The following is a 21,929-nucleotide window of genomic DNA, read 5'->3' as shown; positions in this document are numbered from 1 at the left end:
CAACCCTCCAGTTTCAGACCCACATACCTATGGACTGAGCTACTGCCACAATTAAAAATATTTTTCCTGAGAGTTTACTGAGAAATAAAGAGCAACAATTCTCCATAAAAATGTGCTTTATTGTGACATTTCTGGGAGGAAATTAAAGGAAGAAAAATGAAAAACTTGGCTGTGAAATAAACCAACACAGCAAACATCTCTCTCATGACTTTTGGTGTAAATAATCCACATCAGGTACGGAAAAGTTCAATCACTCAATCACACCGATCTCAAGTGATGATCTTTGGCTGTATCTCATGAACTATTTAGGATAATGAACCAAAAAAAGGAAGTACTCATGGCAGATTTGTTTCAATGAAGCCTTTTATTATGGAAAAAGGAAATAAACTGATGCTCAGGATGACACCATGCTGCCAACACACAAAGTAAGCCAACAAGAACCAACAAGTGTTAGAAAAAAAATAAAGTGAATAATCTGAACAAAAGCACAGTGACTCTAACTCAAGTGTTGAAGAGCTTTGGTGTTAACTCAATAAAAATGATGAATGTGTGATTATGAGTGAGGAGAAGAACACAAAGAAATACTGTAAGGAAGCACAAACAAGATGTCTGTGCATACACACACCCACAACAATCACACACATGTGTCCCCTGATAGGAAAGACGAGACCTGACTGACCAAAGGCAGGAGAGAGACAATGATACAGGAACAGGCGAGTTTGAAACCAAATACTGACAAACGGTAGGTAGAAAAATATCACAATGATACAAACAACATTTTCAGAGAAAGGTAAATCATTGAGAGGTCGAGAAGAATTGACCGAACGCTTTTTATAAAAGGACATTGCACTGAAACCATCATCATGAGCTCAACACTCATTCGCAACACAAACGCGTATGCAAAAGAAAATACTTCAAACGCCTGAAAGAGGAGCAGCCTTGCTGTGTGTGTGGCAAAAAAAAAGCATTTGGGGAGCTGAAGTAGTGTCGGTCTTTCAGAATAACATGACCCTTAAAGTCAGCAGCAAATGCTTTAAAGTTAATGCTTCACTGCTGCTTTTTATCATTTTACAACAATGGTTCAATTAGTCATATACAGCATGTCTGCCACATAAGACTGAGCTGTCGCTTCACACTCCATAAAATAAATGCTCATGAGAAGAAGCTTGGAGGTGCAGCTGTGACCTTAAAGACCGTGGAGAAAAATTGTTTAGTTCCTCCACAGGCTGTAAGGCTTCACCGCCATGATGAGGATCTTCATTGTCCTGCTGAGGTGCTGAAGTATGAGTTTACTTACAGCTGACCCCAAGTGCATGGAGACCCAGCACCTCTCTGCAGGTTCGGACAACAGAAGCCTCTTTTATGATGGCAATGTAAAAATACCTACACAAGGTTTGTTTGGCTAATGTTGCCACAAGTATGTCAAAGTCTAGAATATGAATAAAACAAACAAGAAAAAATCTTCTCAATATGACCAAATGATACAAGTGTACATCCAGTTTCAGGTCATAGAGTGAAAAAAAAGGTTTAAAGTTCAGTAATAAACACTAAGAGTCATTCTGATAACCAGGCCAGCCTTCACAGTCAACCAAACCTCTGCTGGCGAGCTGAGTCAAGTGCTCTGGACACTCGGGATGGAAACTCCCCCCATAAAAGGTTATTGCCATGGTAGCTAATGTTGCAGCATTCGGTTTGTGTGGCTCCTCTCAAGACGTAGGCACTGAGGTGAAGAGCAGTTAAAGAGAGTCTGGGAAGGTAAACACCGCACATGGTCTCCTCCGCTTTTACACAACGGCCGACACTCGTGTATAAATCAGGAGAAATGTTGTGAATCAAATGCTGTCCAGACTCCAGACACTAAACTAACCCCCTCTAAAGAAGCTAACCTCATGAAAATAAAAACATGGCACTCAACCCATTTTCTGTAAGATCCCAGACCACTCAATGAAGAGGGGATACCTTTGCAACTGTGTACAACTCTGGAGGAGGTTAATCCTCCCAGGATGCAGCTGCACTTCTCATGTGTGCCAGCAGAGAGAGAAAACAGAGCAGCGAGCTAAAAGCTAACCAGAGGATAAGCATAGCATGACAAACAGAACATTAAAAAGATACAAATATATCTGACAGATATCCGTCAAAATAATCCAACCTAAAATGCTATACTTACTAATAATGCTTTAACATGTTGAGCTGAGCCTTTCTTAAAGATATGAAGCTGGTTAAAAAGTAATTTCCTTTCTTTAGGCAAACAATAAAATGAGATGGGGTATAATAGAAGAAATAAATGGCACATTTTTGTCTGAGATTTCAGATTGAAACTATCAAACACAAAGATCCACTGTTTCATGTGGGGCTTAAGGTTCACAATTGCAAATGTTCTCCTTTGCCTAAATCAAAGTAACTATTTCTATGTATAATGAAAGCAGAAAGAAACAAAGTCACATCTAAATAATGGCACAAGCATACTGGTAGAAATAAAAAGCGTACTATGGAGACATTAACCCAGCGTCGGATGTTCCAAAATCAAAGTAAAACTTGTTTATCAAAATACTTCTGTGTTCACTTTAAAGCATATTGTGTGTGTAAAGACTGAAGTACTCTGAATATGCCATGTACAAAATATCTCCCTATATAAACAACATTCACACAAGGCACTTCATTCTGTAAGAAAAGAATCACAGTCCTTCCTACGACCAGAAACTGCCTGCATAGCAACAATACGAGGACAAATTCTTCTCAGGCTTTTGTGTGGTACCACAAAAGAAGTTTCAGAAAAAACGTCGTTTCTTTTTTTTTTTGGTTTTAAAACAAGCACTTCACCAAATAGTAAAACTTCTTAGTTTGAAAATAAAGACCAGAGTTCAATCCTCTTAGCTTTTTGTCCCAAATATGATCAACCAAAGACGCTCTGTACACGTTCTGGTGCGTTTTATTGTGAAACACAGTGCTCCTGGGATTGTAAGTGTTTGTTTTTTTTTCTGATGGCACTCAGAAGGCAGCTGGTCACCAGGAGACGAGAGCAGAGACGGGTCAACAAGTAGGTTTCCACAGTGAGACTCCAGGGCGTCCCCTTGGGGCAGAGACAAGAGGGTCGCGAGCGGGAGGATCTGCCTGAGCCTGAGATGATGTGGCTGTTGAAAGGGGCGGAGATGGACCAAGAGAAGGAGTCTGGTGTGTCCTGCTACCTTCCTCTCAGGTTCTGCAGGACTCCGTAAACCTCCTCCTCTTTGCTGAGTCCCTCAAAGAAAGGCAGCAGGTCCAGGAGCTCTGTGTCATTCATATCGTCAAACCAGGATTGGACAGGGACCTTCAGGGAGACAAAAACCAAAGTTTCAGATATGTGACCAAGTGGTTATACCAAGCATAGCAACATCTTCTTTCTTTCTTTTTTTTGTTTAGCTCGAACTTTTAAGTGATTTGGTGCTTTTATCACATTAGATCAAAAAGACCCACTCCACACAAGGTTCCTGCATTCTGCTGAATAAATCTCCTTTATTTGTCAGACAACAATTTACATCCAGAAGAAGTTAATCAATCATGACTCAAATCTGTTTAGACTGTTTAGGCACTAAGCTTGATTTATATAACCTAACTACGGTTATAAAATATACATGTTGTGTTATATCAAATAATTAGAATGATTCTACTGGAGAATTTTAGTTTGAATTAAATTTCAATACATTTCTTGTTTTTTAAAAGTCAGATCTTTCTGGATATCAAGTGTGGATTTGGGGAAGTGACTATCCCATGTCTACAACTAAAACAAACAGAGCTGATTTAATGAGGTACGTGTGTGGTTCACAGATTAATTATTTGCAACCAAGACTTTAATCAAGTGGTTATCTACCATCTTGGTTTGAAATCTACTTCTTGCAAAAAGAGAAAATGGTAAAATCAGAAAGTCTGAGTTTCTTACCCCTTGAGTTTCACATTGCTGTTGCTAATGCTAATAATCCTTCATCCGAATATATTTGAATGCATTTTTACTATTTAAGACAATTTTCTGGAGCTTTTCAGACACAAATTTGAGCTCAATTATCACTTGCGACAAGTTAAATATTAAAACAGAGAAAACCTCTATATATGATTATGACATTTATATACATTAGTGATATTTACAAACTTTGACACCTACAGCATTTTCAGGGTGAAAGATGTAAGAGGCGGGCGAATTGTCAACAATGATGACGTTACTGAGTTCCCGTCCAAGCCGGCTGAGGTCTTTGACATAGTTCCCCCGATGAAAAACACACGATTCTCTGAAGAGCCGTGCTCGAAACACGCCCCACTGGTCCAGCAGGTCTGCCACAGGGTCTGCATACTGTCCAAGACAAGCAAACACACAAATATGTCACTCTGCAAATTTAAACCCCCCACAGGGGAAGTCCTGACTTAACTGCTACAAAACTACTCGAGTGCACATTAGGTATTAAATTGTCAAATCTTGTGACACCTTGACTAACAGCTCATAAGTGCTACTCTATTATGCAAAGCAGCTCAGTGTTCACAGCTGTTCACCTGAAGGGGGAGACACGTCAGGAAAAACTACTCTATGACAGAACAGGCACAACTGACACCTAGAGCAGCTTTAAACTCAGCATGAGGAGCACTTGCTACAGCAGAAACACCAGCCCCTGAACAAGCTTACATCCTGTCTTCATTCATTAAACTTACCCATGTTTACTGGCTAAGATGCAGAGACACACAGATAGAGAGTGAAGCACAGAGTGTGAAACTTAGACAGCAAACACAGATGAAAAACACAGAACAGAACAAGGAAATGAGAAAAGTTCTTTCATGCAGGCACTGGCTTGTGACCAAATCTCATGCCAGAACAAATACGACATGTTCAGGTTCAACTCACCTTGGCAAGACTGGCTGTAAAGAGCACACATTCAAAGAGCTCGCCCATCTTTTGAAGGAACTCATCCACATGTGGTCGCTTCAGAACATAAACCTGCAGAACAAAGTGTTGATTTCAGGACCAGATTAAAGGAAAACAACTGACAGACAAAAGCAGAACAAACAGTGCTTCACAACAACCTCTACAGTCAAAATTTTTGCATCATAAAACCCCGTTACTCATTTTTTTGCACCAACCAGTATCATTCTCACCCACAGTTTAGGCGCCCTTCTCTTTGCCAGGCAGCTGCCACCCAGTGCAAGTAATCATGAATAGGCCAACCAGGATATGCACAGCCTATCCTGGATTACTTGAATTGGATCACAGCCATTCTCTTTAGGTCCACCTCATATATGGATCTGTTGCCCTTAATGAAAAGACCTGCTTACAAAAAGTGTCTTTTTAGGGTGTGATTACAATACCTGGTGAACGGTACCATCGATCTCCACTGGAACAATGAAATCTGCATTGCTGATGGGCTGATGGAAGAGAAGAAATACAACAGGACATCAGAGGCATCAAACTGTTGATGTAGTACCACAACTTATCAGCAGAGGTCCTGCTTGGAGCACTAACATTGTACAGGACAGGCAGACGCAAGGATCAGTTCATTTCCTGCCAAAACAAACATCCTCACATCCTTGTAGCAACCTCTTTTGTTATCTAATCAAACAGACAACAGGGTGCTGATCCTCTGATCAGGTAGAAAAAACAATCAGAAAAACCCCAACAAAGGATGAAGATGACTGCAGTCATCAATTTCTGTATTTGACAATGCTTGTTACAGCTTTGAAAGAATCTGTGTACACTGCAGCAGGATCATCAGCTGATCTCTACAACCCTCCAGTATTCATTGTAACTGCACCATCAGTGGAGGGATATCGCTGCTGCTGTTGTTACTACAGCACACCTGCTCCTCTCCTGCTGTGTTTACTCAGTGATCTAATGGTCTGACACACTGCTGACTTCGAGCAGGTTATTTGCTGAGGCCTGGGTATAAAAGTCAGTAATACTGATATTTCTCTTGTTCCAAAACAAATGAATAGACCATATGTTTTAAGCTGTTGGGGGAAAATATTATTAGAATCATAATGCATGATTTCTTACAAATTGATGGTTTTTGGTTGTCACTTTGATGGTTAGGTAGCTGGTGACCTATCACTAACAAAAAAGAGCCCAGTAAGCTCACAATCACTCACTGACAGCTGACTCTGCACAATAACAACATCAACAACAGGAAACTTTAACCCTCACGGTTGAGCCGCTTTTTACCTTAAATGAGCTGTGGACGAGCGTTTCATCCAAGTCGATCACCACACACTTTTTGCCATAGTCTGATATTATCATCTCAGGTAGGAGGTATTTGGCTGGTGGCTGGTTGGGGTAAGACAAGGCAGATAATGTCAGAGAGACGAGTCATTAAGAAAGAAATACAGGGAGAGGTTTAAAAAATGCTTAGTTCTGCAAACTTAACGTCCAAGGCGGAGCAGAAAGCAAACACCGGGTTAGGAAGAGCATCACAAGGTTGGCAGCGCAGATAAACAAATCATTGTTTTAGATGATGTTTTTATCAGACCCATTAATTAAAAATAACACCTAAAGAACACAGAGATACTCCACAGTTGGAGTCGAATCACTCCAAGACTGGCTGAGAATACTGAGTCATGTGTCGATTTGGTAATGAGAGGAGAACTTTACAGAGTCTGTCTAAAACCTCAGTGAGCCTCAGATCTTTAAATCACTTGTGACACTACTTAAAGTTAGGATTAGGAAGCTAATAAGCGCTCACAAACAGGTACAAGCTAACTTTTCATGGATGTCTGTGATGTAATATCATACTCAGTCACACTTTCATATCCTGTGTGTTTAGAAAAGCAAAGAAATATCTGAAGTTTTTATAAAATATATGATATTTTTTAAAATACTTTGACTTCTTTAGCTCAAGACTTTAAACTAGCTGAGGTCTTTTTCCTCAGAGATCTGTCGATGACACAACTTTACGCATGCTCTTAAAATTAGGCCATGCAAAGGCTTCTGTTTAGTTAAGTCAGTTTAAAATCAGGGAGAATTAAAACCCTATCAGTTTGGGAATCATCATTAACCTCAAACATGATAGAGTGAAGTCATCAGAGTAGGTCTGCCTCTTACAGAGAGTGCAATGAGGATGTGTCAATAATCTCTTACTTATTATCAAGAGCTGATGCCATACAGTGGTTGATGGATGCAGTGCCTGCTTTGTTAGCAAAACAACCAAGTTACATTTGGGTGATTAAACTCAAAGACTTGAAGCATTCAAACTTTCACTAGTTGCATGGATCAGTAGCAGGTAAGCCGCTTCACTTCTTTCTTGAAAAATTGATGGGGACAGTTTTAAACTGTTATACCGTTAGTGTCACAGGATTTCTGAGAGCATACAAACCACTGAGTGTCACCCATGCAGATCAGGCACTGAGGCACCATTTAAACCTACAGGTGTATGTACACCTTCCAAAAGCCGGCCCAACCATCGGCTGAAAATGAACCGAGGAGCGATAACAAAAGCTCTCTGAGGAGCACTGGAGCCCACACAGACAGGATGTGCCAGCACCAGCCCACTCAGCCCGCATGCAGAGGAAAAGAAATAAAAGGCAATACATACACTAGGGACAGGGATGACCTCGACCTGGTCACACTAAAACACAAGAGAGACAGACACACATATACAAAAACAGGGTGAGGGGAAGGCCAGACAACAACAAAAAAAGACACAAAAAGTCCATAGAGAGAAAGAAACAAAAATTAAGAGTGGATTTTTGTGGAGCAGGATCTCACCTTGGGTGGAGACCCATTCTCCTCCACAGGTGGAGGCAGGGAGCTGGTGTTGCTGTTGTTGGCGGGCGGTTCCACATTGTAATTGCGGAAGCAGCAGAAGAATGTGCTGAAGATGCTCCGGCTCCTCTGCTTCTTTAGGCTGCTGTTCGACTGGGACGCTGTCAAAACAACAAGGAGGGGTGGGAGAGCGGAGGGTGAACATGTGGATCTATGCATGGTGGTGGTGGTTGCAAGGTTATAATAGTTTTGGATTTGTCATTATTAGGGATGGGTACCTTTCACATTTGAAATGATCCGGTACCGATGCCCGGTACCTGGCAATCGGTACCGGTACTCAACGGTACCAATTTTTGGTACTTTTTTTGTGTTTATATGGTAAAAAATATCAATTTGTTCAATAATATAGTATATATTTTTTACAATTTAACAAATATATTCTTCTATATATAACCTTGAAATGCTGTGTTCATGTCTAGCATGGAAAATCGCCTACTCTTCCACTCCCTCACAGTCACAAAGGTGCGTTTAGGTACCTAAACGTGGTACCTTTTGGTTTTACATGAATCGATACCCGGTAATTTTGACAGAATTCGGTCGGTACCTTTACAAGTACCTAATTCGGTACCCATCCCTAGTCATTATAGTTTCGTTTTAGTTAGTTTCGAATTTTTTTACCATTACAGTTTAGTTTTGATTAGTTTTAGAGCAGGCATTCTAGTTTTATTCAGTTTTGATTTTTGCAAGGCTTAGTTTTAGTTTAGTTTTAGTTTTTTCATACCTTATTTGCCAGAAGCAGGATTCAAAAAGGTCAGAGTAAATATTTTGTAATACTGTTTATTTTCCAGTCCAACATAGTGCTCACTGCTCTGTCAATGCTGATACTGACCTGGCTACTGCCTTAAACACAAAAGATATAATATAAACTTAATATAAAAAATATAAACATAAATTATATTAAAATAATGTTAACCTAAATTACATGAAAATAATATAAACAAAAACTATATAAAAGAATATAGTATGATCCTAAATATTTAGAAAGTTGGACTCTAATAAGAAAGACAGACTTTAATACAATTAAAGTCAGACTCACATGAAATTAAACTATTACAGATGCTCTGTTTCATTGCTCCACCATGTTTCGTCGCAGCACAGCGCACAGCCAGTCAGTGCAGTAAACAAGAACGACCCAGTATGTCGCTATGATGATGCCATACGGCACTAACAACTGCCTAAAACAGTCTAAAATTGGTTGGGAAAATGTGTCGGATTAACATTGTCAGAAACTAAAACTAATGGCATTTTGTCTATCATTTTAGTTAGTTTCAGTTAGTTTTGTGAACACAAGATACAGTTTTAGTTTACTTATCATTTTTGTTTTGTTTTCTAGTTTTTATTAGTTTGAGTTAACTGCAATGTAGCTTAAATTTTAGTTTTCGTTTTTAGTTTCGTTTTAGTTAACTATTATACCCTTGGGTGGTTGTCATAAAATGGAGCAGGCTTAGGGGAGGAAGTATTTTTGTTTGGTTATTTGCATGCTAAGCTGTGGATGCTTCATGAATAACTAAATGAACAGTTAAAGGCTCATTTCACCTCTCCTAAGTGACCCTGCTGGAGTGAGCTGCACTGAAGCACAACAAAAGGTGAGACCTTGACAAAGTGATTAAATAGCATTAGTGTTGGTTTTGTTGCCTCCACTTGGCAGAACCACTGATCAGAAAATAACTTGGCCGGCTGAGTGACTTCATCAGTCACACATAGCGACAGTTCAGAGCATGCTCTGATTGCAAATCACCTCTCATTCCAGGAGTACAGAGCAGGGTCTAAATCAGACTCTCTGCTTGTATTAATAGTGACAAGTTGGAGACTGCAGCCCCTCCCGCCGCCTGGATCCCGCCCAATTGTGGGTCACGTTACCTGATTGGTCCAGGGGTCTCCATTTAAATGGCTGCTTATGCTTCCCTCCTATGTTCCAGCTGGCAGGTGAGTGACTGAAGCAGCCTGGACATGCACATGAGAGGAGGGGCGGGAGGAGATGGGAGGCTCTCAGACCAAAGCAGGGCCTATACAAGGCTGCATTCCTCTCCCTCCATTAGCCCCCCCACTCACCCCTCAGCTCACACAACCAGAATGCTTTTGCAACTGAAGACCAGTGAAGAGCAAAGAGCATTATGTCATGTCTTTTTTTTTGTATTTTGATGTCATGCCGCTCAATACATCTGACCTTACAAAAAGCCAACTGGCATTTGTTGGGGGAACCCTGTGCACAATAGAGATACAGTTCAACTCAAAACAATCCCTCACTGCGTGTCAGAAGTATGGCTACATCAAGAGAACTGTTCAAAAAGGTTAAAAGGGCAGAGATAAATGGATGCAAAACAATATCTGAGTCTCTGAATATTCCCAGAGATTCAGTTGAAAACATAGATTTGAAGTCAAAATTAGAAGAAATGACACTCAACTACCTGGATGAGGCAGAAAAAGGAAGCTATCAACTGCTGCCACCAGATTCCTGAGGAGGCAGGTGGTCAAAAACCCGAGTTACTGCAAAAGCCCTGCAGTAAGACTTGGTGGCAGCAGGCACTAAGGTTTCAGTCTGCACAGTGAAGAGCACACTTAGCCCAGAAGTCTCCATGGTCCAACTTCAAGATGCATTATTTCTGACCCACAAGCATGGGAAAAGTTGAGTCTGGTATGACCAAATATCATGACAATAAGCCAAGGGATGTTTTGTTATTCTGAACTGTGGAGAGAGGAAACAGAACTAGGACTTTTGGGCCTCTGGATCAATGGTGGAATAAAGCATTTATTGAAAAGAACACTCTGCCTACGGTGAAGCATGGCGGTGATGCTGTGATGTTCTAGGGCTGCTCTGCTTCTTGTGGCGCTGGAAACCTAAGACATGTGAAGAGCAACATGTACTTGATCAAATATGGGGAAATCTTTGGAGGAAATGTTGTGCTGTTTGTGAAGAAGCTTCATCTTTAGTGTTGTTGGACTGAAACCCCACAGAAAATCTCTGGTGGGATTTGAAGAAGGAGGCTGCATCACACAAACCAAAGGACAATGGTGAACTGGAGTCCGTTGACCATAAAGAATGGGCTAAGGTTTCTAAGGGGGACGGTGTCTGTCTATGCATTATGTTTGCAGCAAGAAACGACAGCAAAGGGCACTCTACAAAAGATGCTCATCATAAGGAGTTGCAATAATTTAAGACTGCAGTAGTCAGTAAAAGATTTTTTTTTGGTGGGACTTGAAAAAAAGGGTAAAAAATACTTGTTGTGACAAACTATTGAAATTGTTCTCACTTGATGCTTTAATTGCAAAATTGGAAAGTTGTTTGCTTATTTTGTAATAGGGGTTGAATAACTGGCAACTGTGGCTCAAGAAACAAAATCATTATAAACAATGTATTAGCAAAGATTATATAAGTACCAGCATTTTCCTTCCATCAATTCTGTATTTTTTCTTTTTTATGAAACCTTTTAAAAATCTTTCTACATAGCTGGAGATGTAGTTTGGAGCAGCCACAGTTATGGCATAACCTAATCACTTAATATAATTACAAACCCTGAAAGCACTCCGGAGAGTACAGACATGTATTGTGTACTGACAGAAAGTCAGTGTTGTTGCAGATTTTTCCATCATTTCCCTTCATCACTGCCTGTCAAGCTCAGGAACAAACTGCGTGGGGTTTACAATCTGTATCTCCTCAGTGATGCACACTCATTACCTTCAAAAAACTTTCAAAGTGTAATAATTTGTAAAACAACCAAACACAGGTGATCTGGCACTTATTCATTTAGGATTTCACTCAGGCATTAAGTTTCAATAGTCGATGCCATCATAAATTTTTATCTCATGCAATTTTCTTGCTGTTGCGAAATAGTTTTTGAATTCACAAAAAGAATACAACGTGAGGCAGTTATTAACTTGGCGTACAGAAATTAACTTTATGATCTCAGCTTTTAGACTAATTCATTCAGGTAAATACTGCACTGTCACGCTGGTGTGTTCTGACACCATGACTTACAGTCAGAGGGCTCTAATTTCGTGGTGCAGCGCAGGGGGTGCAAGCCTGGCACAACCTGCGCAGTGCTACTTTCGTGCGGCGCACCATCGCGCGCTGCCAATTTGACAAGTTGGTAGACTGTCTGCGCAGAGATGGGTGTGGCGGCGTGCCAGGGGGAGGTGTCGGCATATTGATGTTGGTGCAGTGACAATTTCGTGCCAAAAGCAGTGCGCTGAAAGCTCGCCTGCTCCAACCTGGTCTATTCTCGGCGCAAAGCGGAGCGCACCCTCTGCAGCTGTAATTTGGTGACGGGCGCACGTGTGCACACATGTCAACAAAGGTTTCCAGAGTGTCAGGCACATTTTAATGCAATAAACAATCACAGCAATCACTACTTAATATAACTGTCTGAATCAGCATATACATTTATATCTATATTAATTTTCCTGGCACATCTGATGTCAGATTAAAGCCATTTGTCATAATGGAAAGGTAACCTGACGACAGCTGGAAGTTTGATGCACATCTTACAATTAAACAATAAACAGCCTTAACATCTGATACTGAGTATATATCTGGTTCTCTCATTTCATTTAATTCAAAGAAAAGAGGGAGAGAAAAGACGAAGTAAAAAGAGACAAAATAAATGTGTGTCATACAGGATTTACCCGTGATTTCCCATGTTTCTCTGTTTTAGTCTTTATTTTTAACATGATCTAAAAAGATGGAGTACATTATTGTGAGGAGGAGGATGAGGTGGAGACACCAGGAGAGCATACAGTATATCACCAAAGGTTCTGCTATTTGGCGATGACAAACCAGGAGTGCAGGTGGATCAAAAATATTCTGAATGGATAAGCCAGCTGTGTAACTGTCTCTCAATTTTGTACTTCTATTAATGACAAAGGAACAGATTACATCTGTCCCACACGGTGACGCGCTTTGTGTCCTCCGATGCACCCCGCTGTTCATTCTCCTGCACCAGGGACAGCAGCTCTGACCATCTCCGCTATTGGGTCTTTCCAGCACACTGGAGGCATGGATGCGTATCTCTGTGCTCCTCTGCACCTTGACTGCGCCTCTCTTGGCACTGCAGGAGACTTGCAAAGTGTGCCGGTCATGCCCTGTCTGCGCGGCGAAGGCCGGCACAGAAGCAGGTGCGCCTGCACTTGCGCCTGGTCTACGAAATTAGAGCCCAAAGTGTTTAATTCACAGGTCTGCAGAAATTTTGCCCCCTTTGGTGGTGCTTTACTGGCTTTGCAATGAACAACCTGCTGACATCAGTCTCATTCGCTGTGCATGCATGATTTACTTGGAGATGGTAACCCAAATGAAAGATGAACATTTCAGTTCCATTTGACAGAAAATGCATAGCACTTTTTTGAATAAGCAGTCAGAGTTTTTCAAAGCAAAACACAACATTAAAACACAGTAGTGTCTTTGTTTTCCATTACAGCAGCATCACAAAGGAGGTATAAGCTATGACTTCTTAACTATGGTTTGCAGGAAGAGAAAAAACTAGCAGGCTGTTGTGAAAATGATGAGTCTATTCACAATACATTCAATGTGGTTAAGTGTGAATCATATAGCTTTGAAGCTTTGCTTGTCCGATGAAAGAAACAGAGTTATCTGTTTTTTTAAGGCATTCTTTTTGGAAAATGATAACCATAATACTGTGGTAGTATGCTCACGACTGGAACCCTGATCACCTTTTCACTTAATTTGCTTGTTAGACTTTTTCATCAGTGACCTGTAATGACATTCTTCGTTTAAAATGGTTAAGAGTGTGATGTTTTCTTATTCCCCTGATGTTGCAGAGTTTCTTTCTTTGTTTTAAAGTGCAAAAAATGGAAACCAATCTGTCTTTTCAAGTTTGGGTACAATCAGATTTCAGAAGTGTAATAGTCTCATTAGCCTCCAGCATACATAGCTCAGGTTGGTGCCAGCAAACAAGGTTTGGTGGAAGCCTTTTAATTAGCTGCCAACACAGGTGTAAAAAAGAAGAAAAAGTAACTGCCAGAAGCCATTTCACAGATAGAATCTTATTTATATTGCAATGAGATCAGGACAAAGTAATTTGGAGGCAAAATAAAATAGTGGTTTGTGCTGCACCACCAAGCTAAATTAAATTCAGGGAAGCCATTCCTCGGGGTGGGAGAGTCATATGGAAATGCTAACAGAAGTGGAATGTAACAGTGCATAACAACTACAGCTCTAGCCCACTGTTTTAAAAATAAAAGCAAACATCTGACACATACACTTAAAATACCATTTAACATGTAACATTTTCACAACACTGAATCAACCAAAAAACACATCAACAAAGCATAGAGTCATTCAATAATCTAAAATGACTTTGGAAGAAAATTAAGAAAATTGCTCCAAGCTTCAGACATAGAGGTTAGCCAAAGGAAGATCATATCTGCCATAATAAGCCGCGTTTAAGTCTAAAAATAACCTAACCAGGGCCAATGACATCCTTTATTAAACTGGACTTTGTCTTGTCACTCCGGCTCTGCATCACTGTAAAAGTGGGACAGTTGTCAGCCTCCTGTGACTCATCAGTACGACCTACTGATTCCTGCACACAAAGACCCTCAGAAGACACACAGGATGACTGACTCATGCACGGAGCCAAAGAGAGCCTCTAACACACAGCGCTCCCCTGGCAGTAGATGGAGGGATACATGGAACAATAGGAAGGTTTGAGGTATAAAGTTACAAGTCAAGAGTGATTTCTTAACACACATTTACACACACACACATTCCAGGGTTGAGCCTGGTTTACTTAAACAATAACTATGTTGCAGCTGCACAGTAGTGGATTACGCCATCATGAGTGCTGTGTTTGTTTATATTGGAGTGTCTGTGTCACTGCAGTACTCTGTCTCATCACCATTTGGCAGATTTTTATGCAAGTCGTATCACCAGTTTCCAATTCTGATTTGGTCTCAGCATATTTGTGCACAGAAACTCTTGACAACTCAGCTCAAGACCAGTCACAGGGTTTGTGGTCTGTAATGTTTTGACATTTGAGTTTGATTTTTGAGGAGTTACACGTCAACGTTTGTAGGGTCCTGCTTCGGTAAAGAGCAAGGTTATAATAGTTAACTAAAACAAAACTAAAAACATAAACTAAAATTTGAAATACACTGCAGTTAACTCAAACTAATAAAAACTAGTAAAAAAGAAAACAAAAACGGTAAGTAAACTAAAACTGTATCTTGTGTTCACAAACCTAACTGAAACTAACTAAAATGATAGACAAAATTCCCTTAGTTATAGTTTTTGACAAATTTAAACCTACAGGATTTAAATTAATCCGACACATTTTCCCAACCAATTTTACGACAGTTTTCAGCAGTTGTCAGCGCCGTACAGCATCATCATAGTGGCGTATAGGGACGAGCTTGTTTACTGCACTGACTGGCTGTGCGCTGTGCGCTGTGCTGCGACGAAACATAGAGGAGCAATGAATTAGAGCATCTGTAATAGTTTAATTGTTACAGAGTTTAAGTTTTTATTGTACTTGAGTCTGCCTTTATTGTTACAGAGTCCAAGTTTTTATTTATTGAAGCTATATTATATTGTTTTTTTTTTAATAATTTATGTTTATATTTTTTATGTAATTTATGTCAACATTATTTTATATAATTTATGCTTATATTTTTTTATACTAAGTTTATATTATTTTCATGTGTTTGAGGCAGCAGCCAACAGTTCAGTGTCAGCATTGTCTGAGCAGTGAGCACTATGTTGGGCTTGAAAATAAACAGTATGACAAAATATTTACTCTGACCTTTTTGAATCCTGCACCTGGTTAATAAGGTATGAAAAAAAAAACCAACTAAAACTAAGCCTTGTTGCAAAAATCAAAACTAAATAAAAACTAGAATGCCTGCTCTAAAACTAATTAAAACTAATCTGTAATGGAAAAAAATGTCAAAACTAACTAAAACTAAACTATAATGACAAATCCAAAACTACTATAACCTTGGTAAAGAGTTAGTATAAGAAATGTGATGGGATGCACATTGGGGTGCCAAAATTTACAAAGACCCAAAGTCACTAATAACAGCTTAACCAACTCTGAACTCTCTCTCCACCCACAGAAACTTAACTATCTTCGTTTGCAGCTTAATATATGATGAGTTTGCTGAAGGGTAAGTCCAGAGCAGAGAGAAGCTAACTCAGTGAGCTGTGCAATTTCCAGGCAAGTGTGTGATTTACAGTGGATCACACACCTTGCACTGAAAGTGTCATATTACTATTAGTACTCCTTTAAAGCAGCAGATTTACAGATCTTAAAAACCTTATTCTCATAAATAGAGCCTAACCGCTAATGTATCTTAGGACCAACAGTGAAACCACTTAGAGAGGAGAAAGTCACTGATTGATGAGGTGGCAGCTGACAGAGTGCATTTGTTAGCTAGGATGAAAATAGACCTTGCATAACATTTTAAAAGAGTACTTTACATCATAATCATTTAAAAAAACAATTCTAGTGCTACATCAAGATATACAAAATTCATTTTCAACTCGTATCTACATAATGTTAAGCCGACTCATACATAGAAAAACACTCAGGGACAATTGGAGGGCCTGTGTCCCGTCCAGAAACCCTTCTGACACACAGGGCTGGGATTGAACCACCGACCTCCTGTGAAAACCAACTTTACAACTAGGCCACAACTAACGGTATTATATTCACATCCTTTCATTTCCTGCACTTTTAGCCTGTGCTGAGTGTTTGTGCTGTGGGAAGACACCCACACACTCACAAGGTGCACATGCAGAACTAAGTTAAAAAGCCACTACTGGCCATGGATTCATGCTCAGGATTGAGATGCTGATATGTCAGTGTGAACAGCCATGGCACTATGTTCAACAATCAAAATCAACAGATGTTTTCAACCATATGAAATGTGTCTTTACTTGAATACCTTTTGTATTGCTCTTAGAATATTTTTATTGTTCTAATTTAAGATTGAAAGCTCAAGTTTGTATTGTTTTCAATGTAGAGAATCACAAAGACAATCAGTATTAAATAAATACTTTTGAAGGAATCCTAGGAGTCACTTTGTCATGCGTGGTTTAGATTTTAAGAACCTGTTAAAAAAACACTTGGTTGAAAAAAATAATCACTGAGTTCACTTTGTGCAACAGGAGGTCGGGGTGGTATAAAATCCAACTCATCATATTTTCAATGTATTCATTACTCAGCAAAGAGCTGTGAGGTAAAACTTTCAATGAGTTGAACACTCTTTATTAAACAACTCCCGACAACTGTACAAGAAAAGAGCCACAAGGACTGAAGCCCTTCTAATCATCTTTTCAAAACCAAGTTTGTTTTTTGAAACTTAAAACAAGTATGACTTCAACAATAAAATAAAAATAGAGTAGAACAAAACAGAATATTGTCTATTACACCAGGCCTGGAGGTCGGTGGAGCTCTGGCCAACAGGGCAGCGAGTCTATATTTAGTCTGCTGCTTGGCAGCTAAACCAGTGTGGAAGGCAGGCACATGTCCTAAGACAGTCAGCAGAGGAACACCAAGAGCAAAGGTGGTCAATTTCTGTCCAGACAGTTTGGAGCCTGTTCAAGCAGCAGAAGACTACCTGTTAAATTCCTACAGGACAGCTGCTACCCAGGGCTACATGTTAAGTGATTTGCAACAGATACAAGACAGTTACTGCCCACTAGTAAAATAAATTATGAGAGTAAAGCCCCAAATCTAGCTGGATATACTTGGAAAAAAAACTCTTCTGTGCTTTCTAAACACGTTGATTTCACAGCTGATCACTTCTACACACTCACAAATCTGCAGCTTGAAAAAAGTCCTGAACAAATGGAAGAAAGGCTGCGACTGTTCTGTTCCTATAATGAAGGTAATATTTGACTTAGCCCCAAGGTAAGAATTGTGCATGACTCATACTTGGGAGAAAACAGAGGAGGTAGGAAACAAACAGAAACATTACTGCTGCACTTTTTACTTTATCCCAACTGTGTCCTCTATGACAGGCAACTCAGGCCTTCATAAGACATGTTAGTGCAGCGGAAGGATTTATTGCTTTGTATATAATCGGTAAAGATAAGGATTCAATGCAACAGTATTGTTACAGCGGCTTGTAATCTATTACCGTTTCTTTGCCTTCAATAGAGTTACAACAACTATAATGTGTCCCTGATATGGAATACGCTCCACTGAGCAAATAATATGCTGCACATTTACTTAGTTTAATACAAAAAATAACTTTTAATCCCTAAATAAATTTAACTCTCAGAGAGGGAAAATCACTGCAATAAGCCTGAACTCTTCCTTACATTTACTTGCTAACATTTTACTTTACAAAGAAACAAGGCAAAGCTAAAAGACCATATTCCATAGGCTGCGCAGCAACTTATATGATTCATTTAGATGCATCCTTATTCTACCGCCAAACCACTTCACTGACTCATTTCAGCACTACTCATACCCTGCGACCGCAAATGACCTCAACACCAGTTTTCCCGGCACAGTAACAGAACTTTTCAGCACCAACCTTCAAACATTCAGAGGCAAAGAAGACATCCAAAATCAGCTTTGAACATCTTTTCAAAACACTTATTTAAAAAATACAAAAGAAGAATTTTTATAAAGCATTAGTTGCTGAAGAATATTGTGCACACAGAGTTAGCACATGTGTGGGTCAAACCCAATTCTCTCTCCTAACTCCCACACACTTGAAATGATAACATCTCAAATGATGCACTCATATGTTTAAGTCACAATGAATCTGTGGTAGTTACAGAGGGATACCCTTGTTCCCTCAGGAGAAAGCATTGTCATTCCTGAAAGACTGGAGTTCTCACATTACTAATGGTCTGACGTGAGGTTGGTGATGTGATACCAACATATGCCCCTTGGGCCTGTGTGACCCGGAAAGCCGCAGCAGTCTGTGAGTCTGAATGAACACTTGCAGGTACAATCCTGTAACTGCACGCAGCAATTTTCCATAGAACATATAAACTTGGACTTCTGATCATAAATGAGTTTTTCAAAGGCATAACTGTGCAAAGAAGGATGGGAGTCACAAGATAACAACATGATAAAATTTGTACTAAAAACGTACAATTCTTAACTTCAGGTTTCAATATCTGGCATTAGCAGTATGTTGAATGTATTGCATGAGTCAGGGGTTCATGTTAATTGTCCCACCACTAATACTAAGGTGCTAGGGAGGCAATTATCTTTCAATATTCATATTTAAAGATACAAGATTAAATTCATCACATAGTCAGCCTAATCTTGTGTAGAACCACCTTACAAGCTGTGATGCGACATATGGTGCAGATGGAACATGAATGACCTGTGGTACTGGTCCATATCAACATAAATAAAAAAAAACAGCTGACGTAATGGTTTAAGCATTACAATAAGTGGGAGTTAAAAAACAGAAGATAAAATGTAGTGGAAATCAAGTAACCACAAAGGTACACCTGTATGTCTGGTTGACTGCTAACAGTTAAAAGGAGAAAGTAAATCCTCCTAATGAGAGATGTAAGGCAGCTTCACTGTCAACAACACAGACAATAGCTGAGATGAGACAAAATACTGACACAGCAGTGTTTCATTGTCATGACTAAAATTACTGTATCACTGGTCCCAAATATTCTAATTCAGATGTGATCTATCACAAACGAGTTCACTTCAAAATGTATTCACTGCTCACTTCTAAACAGTGCTGTGAGAACTGTATTGAGTGTTGTGAAATAACTTTGCAATCCCACCCCAACACAAAAATAAAAAATAAAAAACAGATCAGTGAATCCCGTGATTCAGCGCATCATACGAGGTTTTTTTAGACATTTATCAATGTTTCTTCCATCGAGTAAAATACTTTAAACACCCATGGAGGTTGACATTAAACACTAGTGATCGGAGGCTTAACCACTGCCTGCGTCAAATGAAACTTTTGCAACCCAAACCACCATGAATGAACTCTGTGGCTTGTGGTCGTAATTCATTTAGTGAGTCAACCAAATGAATCATCAAAGCAATATAAAATAGAGACATTGAGGATACTTGGTGTCGTTGTTGCAGGTTAATGTTAGCTGTAAACAACTAAAGTTCAGTCTAACTTCACATTAGTTCAAGTTAAAAGGATCAGACCAAACGTCTCAGACCGGAGCGCTGCTCATGCTGCAAGCGCAGCACACACATTTAAGAACTTCTATAACTTATGAAGGACTACGAACTTGTTGATAAACTTGTTGCGTGTACAGATTTTGTACGCAACTCTGACTGCAATTAGGGTTTGAAGTGGGACTACCACAAATAGGCATCCAGTGTGTCTACTAATAACGTAGCTAACCACAAGCTAACGTCAGACGAGAAAAGTAACGTTAGTTAGCCGGCTAGCGCTAGTTCTTTAACATGAACTGAGTTTTCCTTACCTTTTTCCTGGTTGAAGGATATTATTTCCTCCTCCTTTGGGTTGGAAACTTGGGTGATTATGGACATGTGGTCCATTTAGGCGGGTGGATATCCCTGTTCCACAATGTTACTTGAACTAAGGTGCCTGCTAGCTGCCGTTAGCTCGCTGTTTAAGAGGAGGATGAGCAGCCAGCCCACAAAGCCAAGCGACCGTCCGGGGCCAAGTGTTGTGTCAGCGGTGTTAGCCAGCCAGCTAGCACGGTGTTTAAAGGAAGCCAGCGAATGGCTGTCATTTATGGCTTTCCGCAAAATATCATCCCCGCCAACAAATATGTAAAAGACAAAACCAGCCGCACGCACAGCCAAGAAGAGAGGAGAAACAGGCGACAGATGACTAGCTAACTAGCTGAAGTTAGCAAGTAGCCTGGGTTAGCGAGTTAGCCTTGAAGCTCAGATATCCCAAAATGTGAGGCCGGGTCTCGAACAGCGGTGAAAACACTAGGAAGCCCGTCGGACGAATGTTCCAGCCCAAATCATGCAAGTTATTGGACGTTAAAGTCAGCTAACAATTTGAGGCAGACACTTCATGTCTACTGGCCCTACATTCCCTGTGCAACATGGAGGCTTTATGTATTTTGTGTTGCATGTGAAGCGGGGGCACTCGGAGTGGGAGGGGGCGGTTTGTTTCTGTGATGGATTCTTTCAGGCAGGCAGCGCACACTCAGCCGCACTACATGGCTCTGCTCTGCCCTGGCTAGGCAGCTGGATGGGCATAACTTCTCCAAGCGTCCTTTCCTGTGTTAATACCCATAGCCTTAGCGTTGTGATACAAGAATGCCAGTGCAGAGTCCTGTTCACATCGACACACTGTTTTTAAAGTCCCTGATGTTTGAGTGATGTGAGAGCTTATTTGGTAGAATAAAACGCAGCATTTGGCCTAATTGTGAGTGAAGGAAGACATGATTTATCTCAAAGTGATAGCTCTGTGCGATAAGAGAGATTTTGTTGTAAAATAAATAAATAAAATGAAAAATAAACTTGTTCCCAGGAAAAACATTTGAGACAGTAGGTCACACCCCCCCCCCCCACCCCCCCCCCCAAAAAAAAAAAAAAAAAAAAAAAAAAAAAAACCAACAACAACAAAAAAAAACTGTGGGGTAGATTTGTGGAGTATTCAAAACAGGGAAAAGAAAAAAGATGCATTAAATAAGCTTGGAAATAAATTTTTACAAACAAATGAACAAGAGGACGAAATAAAAAAGACGACTGCATTAAGATAGAATAAGATAAAATAAGATAATCACTTTATTTCCCTGAAGGAGATAACTGCAGCATTACAGTCGTATAAAATAAAATAAAAAAAATAGAGCATAATCAAATAAATTCTCTTTAACTAACATCTTAGAAATAAAGAAAGCAATTAGTTAACTAATCAATGGCTTACAGCACCTTTGAAAATAATCCTAGCTCTCAGAACTCTATTAAGTGTTCTGCGTGTTTACAGTCTATGGTGTTAATAAGCTGACATCGCCATCTAGTGTCCAAATCAGGAAACAGTTCCCAGGCTTTCAAGTGTTTGTGGCAACACACAGAAAACAGTCTGCAATTGTTTGAATCATTGTATTTTCTGTTAATAAACTGTTCATGGAATTTTAGCCGTTGAATTGATTGTTTTGATAGGCCTACATCTTTTGATAAGAGGAGAGAAAGTGTGTGACCGCTGACAGTTGTTTGAGAAAATTAAGTTAAAATTAATTGCGTAAGTGTCTGAGAAGAGTAAAGGGTAG

At 39.8% G+C, this 21,929-nt stretch overlaps 1 protein-coding gene across 2 annotated transcripts; it reads right to left on the bottom strand.

Moving 5' to 3' along the window:
• Positions 1–128: 128 nt before the first annotated feature.
• On the bottom strand, positions 129–20,832 carry LOC141804449 (CTD small phosphatase-like protein). Of its 2 annotated transcripts, XM_074688879.1 has the most exons (8): positions 20,163–20,832; positions 7,715–7,872; positions 7,542–7,574; positions 6,176–6,277; positions 5,326–5,382; positions 4,865–4,957; positions 4,136–4,321; positions 129–3,307 (listed from the first exon to the last, which is right to left on the bottom strand). In XM_074688879.1, exons 1-8 carry the CDS (start codon positions 20,236–20,238, stop codon positions 3,182–3,184), a joined length of 831 nt encoding a protein of 276 aa, XP_074544980.1. In that variant the 5' UTR covers positions 20,239–20,832; the 3' UTR covers positions 129–3,181. The 2 variants fall into 2 exon arrangements, with proteins under 2 accessions (XP_074544980.1, XP_074544981.1); XM_074688880.1 differs by lacking the exon at positions 7,542–7,574 and having other exon boundaries at positions 20,163–20,831.
• Positions 20,833–21,929: the final 1,097 nt, after the last annotated feature.

The sequence above is a fragment of the Halichoeres trimaculatus genome, unplaced genomic scaffold (assembly GCF_033239565.1).
Source record: "Halichoeres trimaculatus isolate MK-OKI-2021-1 unplaced genomic scaffold, fHalTri1.1 fHalTri1_scaffold_15, whole genome shotgun sequence".
Lineage (NCBI taxonomy): Eukaryota > Metazoa > Chordata > Actinopteri > Labriformes > Labridae > Halichoeres > Halichoeres trimaculatus.
This window is presented reverse-complemented; position numbering and strand designations above follow the sequence as displayed.

Bases quoted from the DNA above. Each gene is read 5' to 3' on its own strand.
- LOC141804449 (XM_074688879.1), bottom strand. From the start codon at position 20,238: ATGGACCACATGTCCATAATCACCCAAGTTTCCAACCCAAAGGAGGAG. The intron at 7,575-7,714 runs GTGAGATCCTGC...CTTGTGTTTTAG, and splicing joins AGAATGGGTCTCCACCCAAG to TGTGACCAGGTCGAGGTCAT. The intron at 6,278-7,541 runs GTATGTATTGCC...TACCCCAACCAG, and splicing joins AGGTCATCCCTGTCCCTAGT to CCACCAGCCAAATACCTCCT.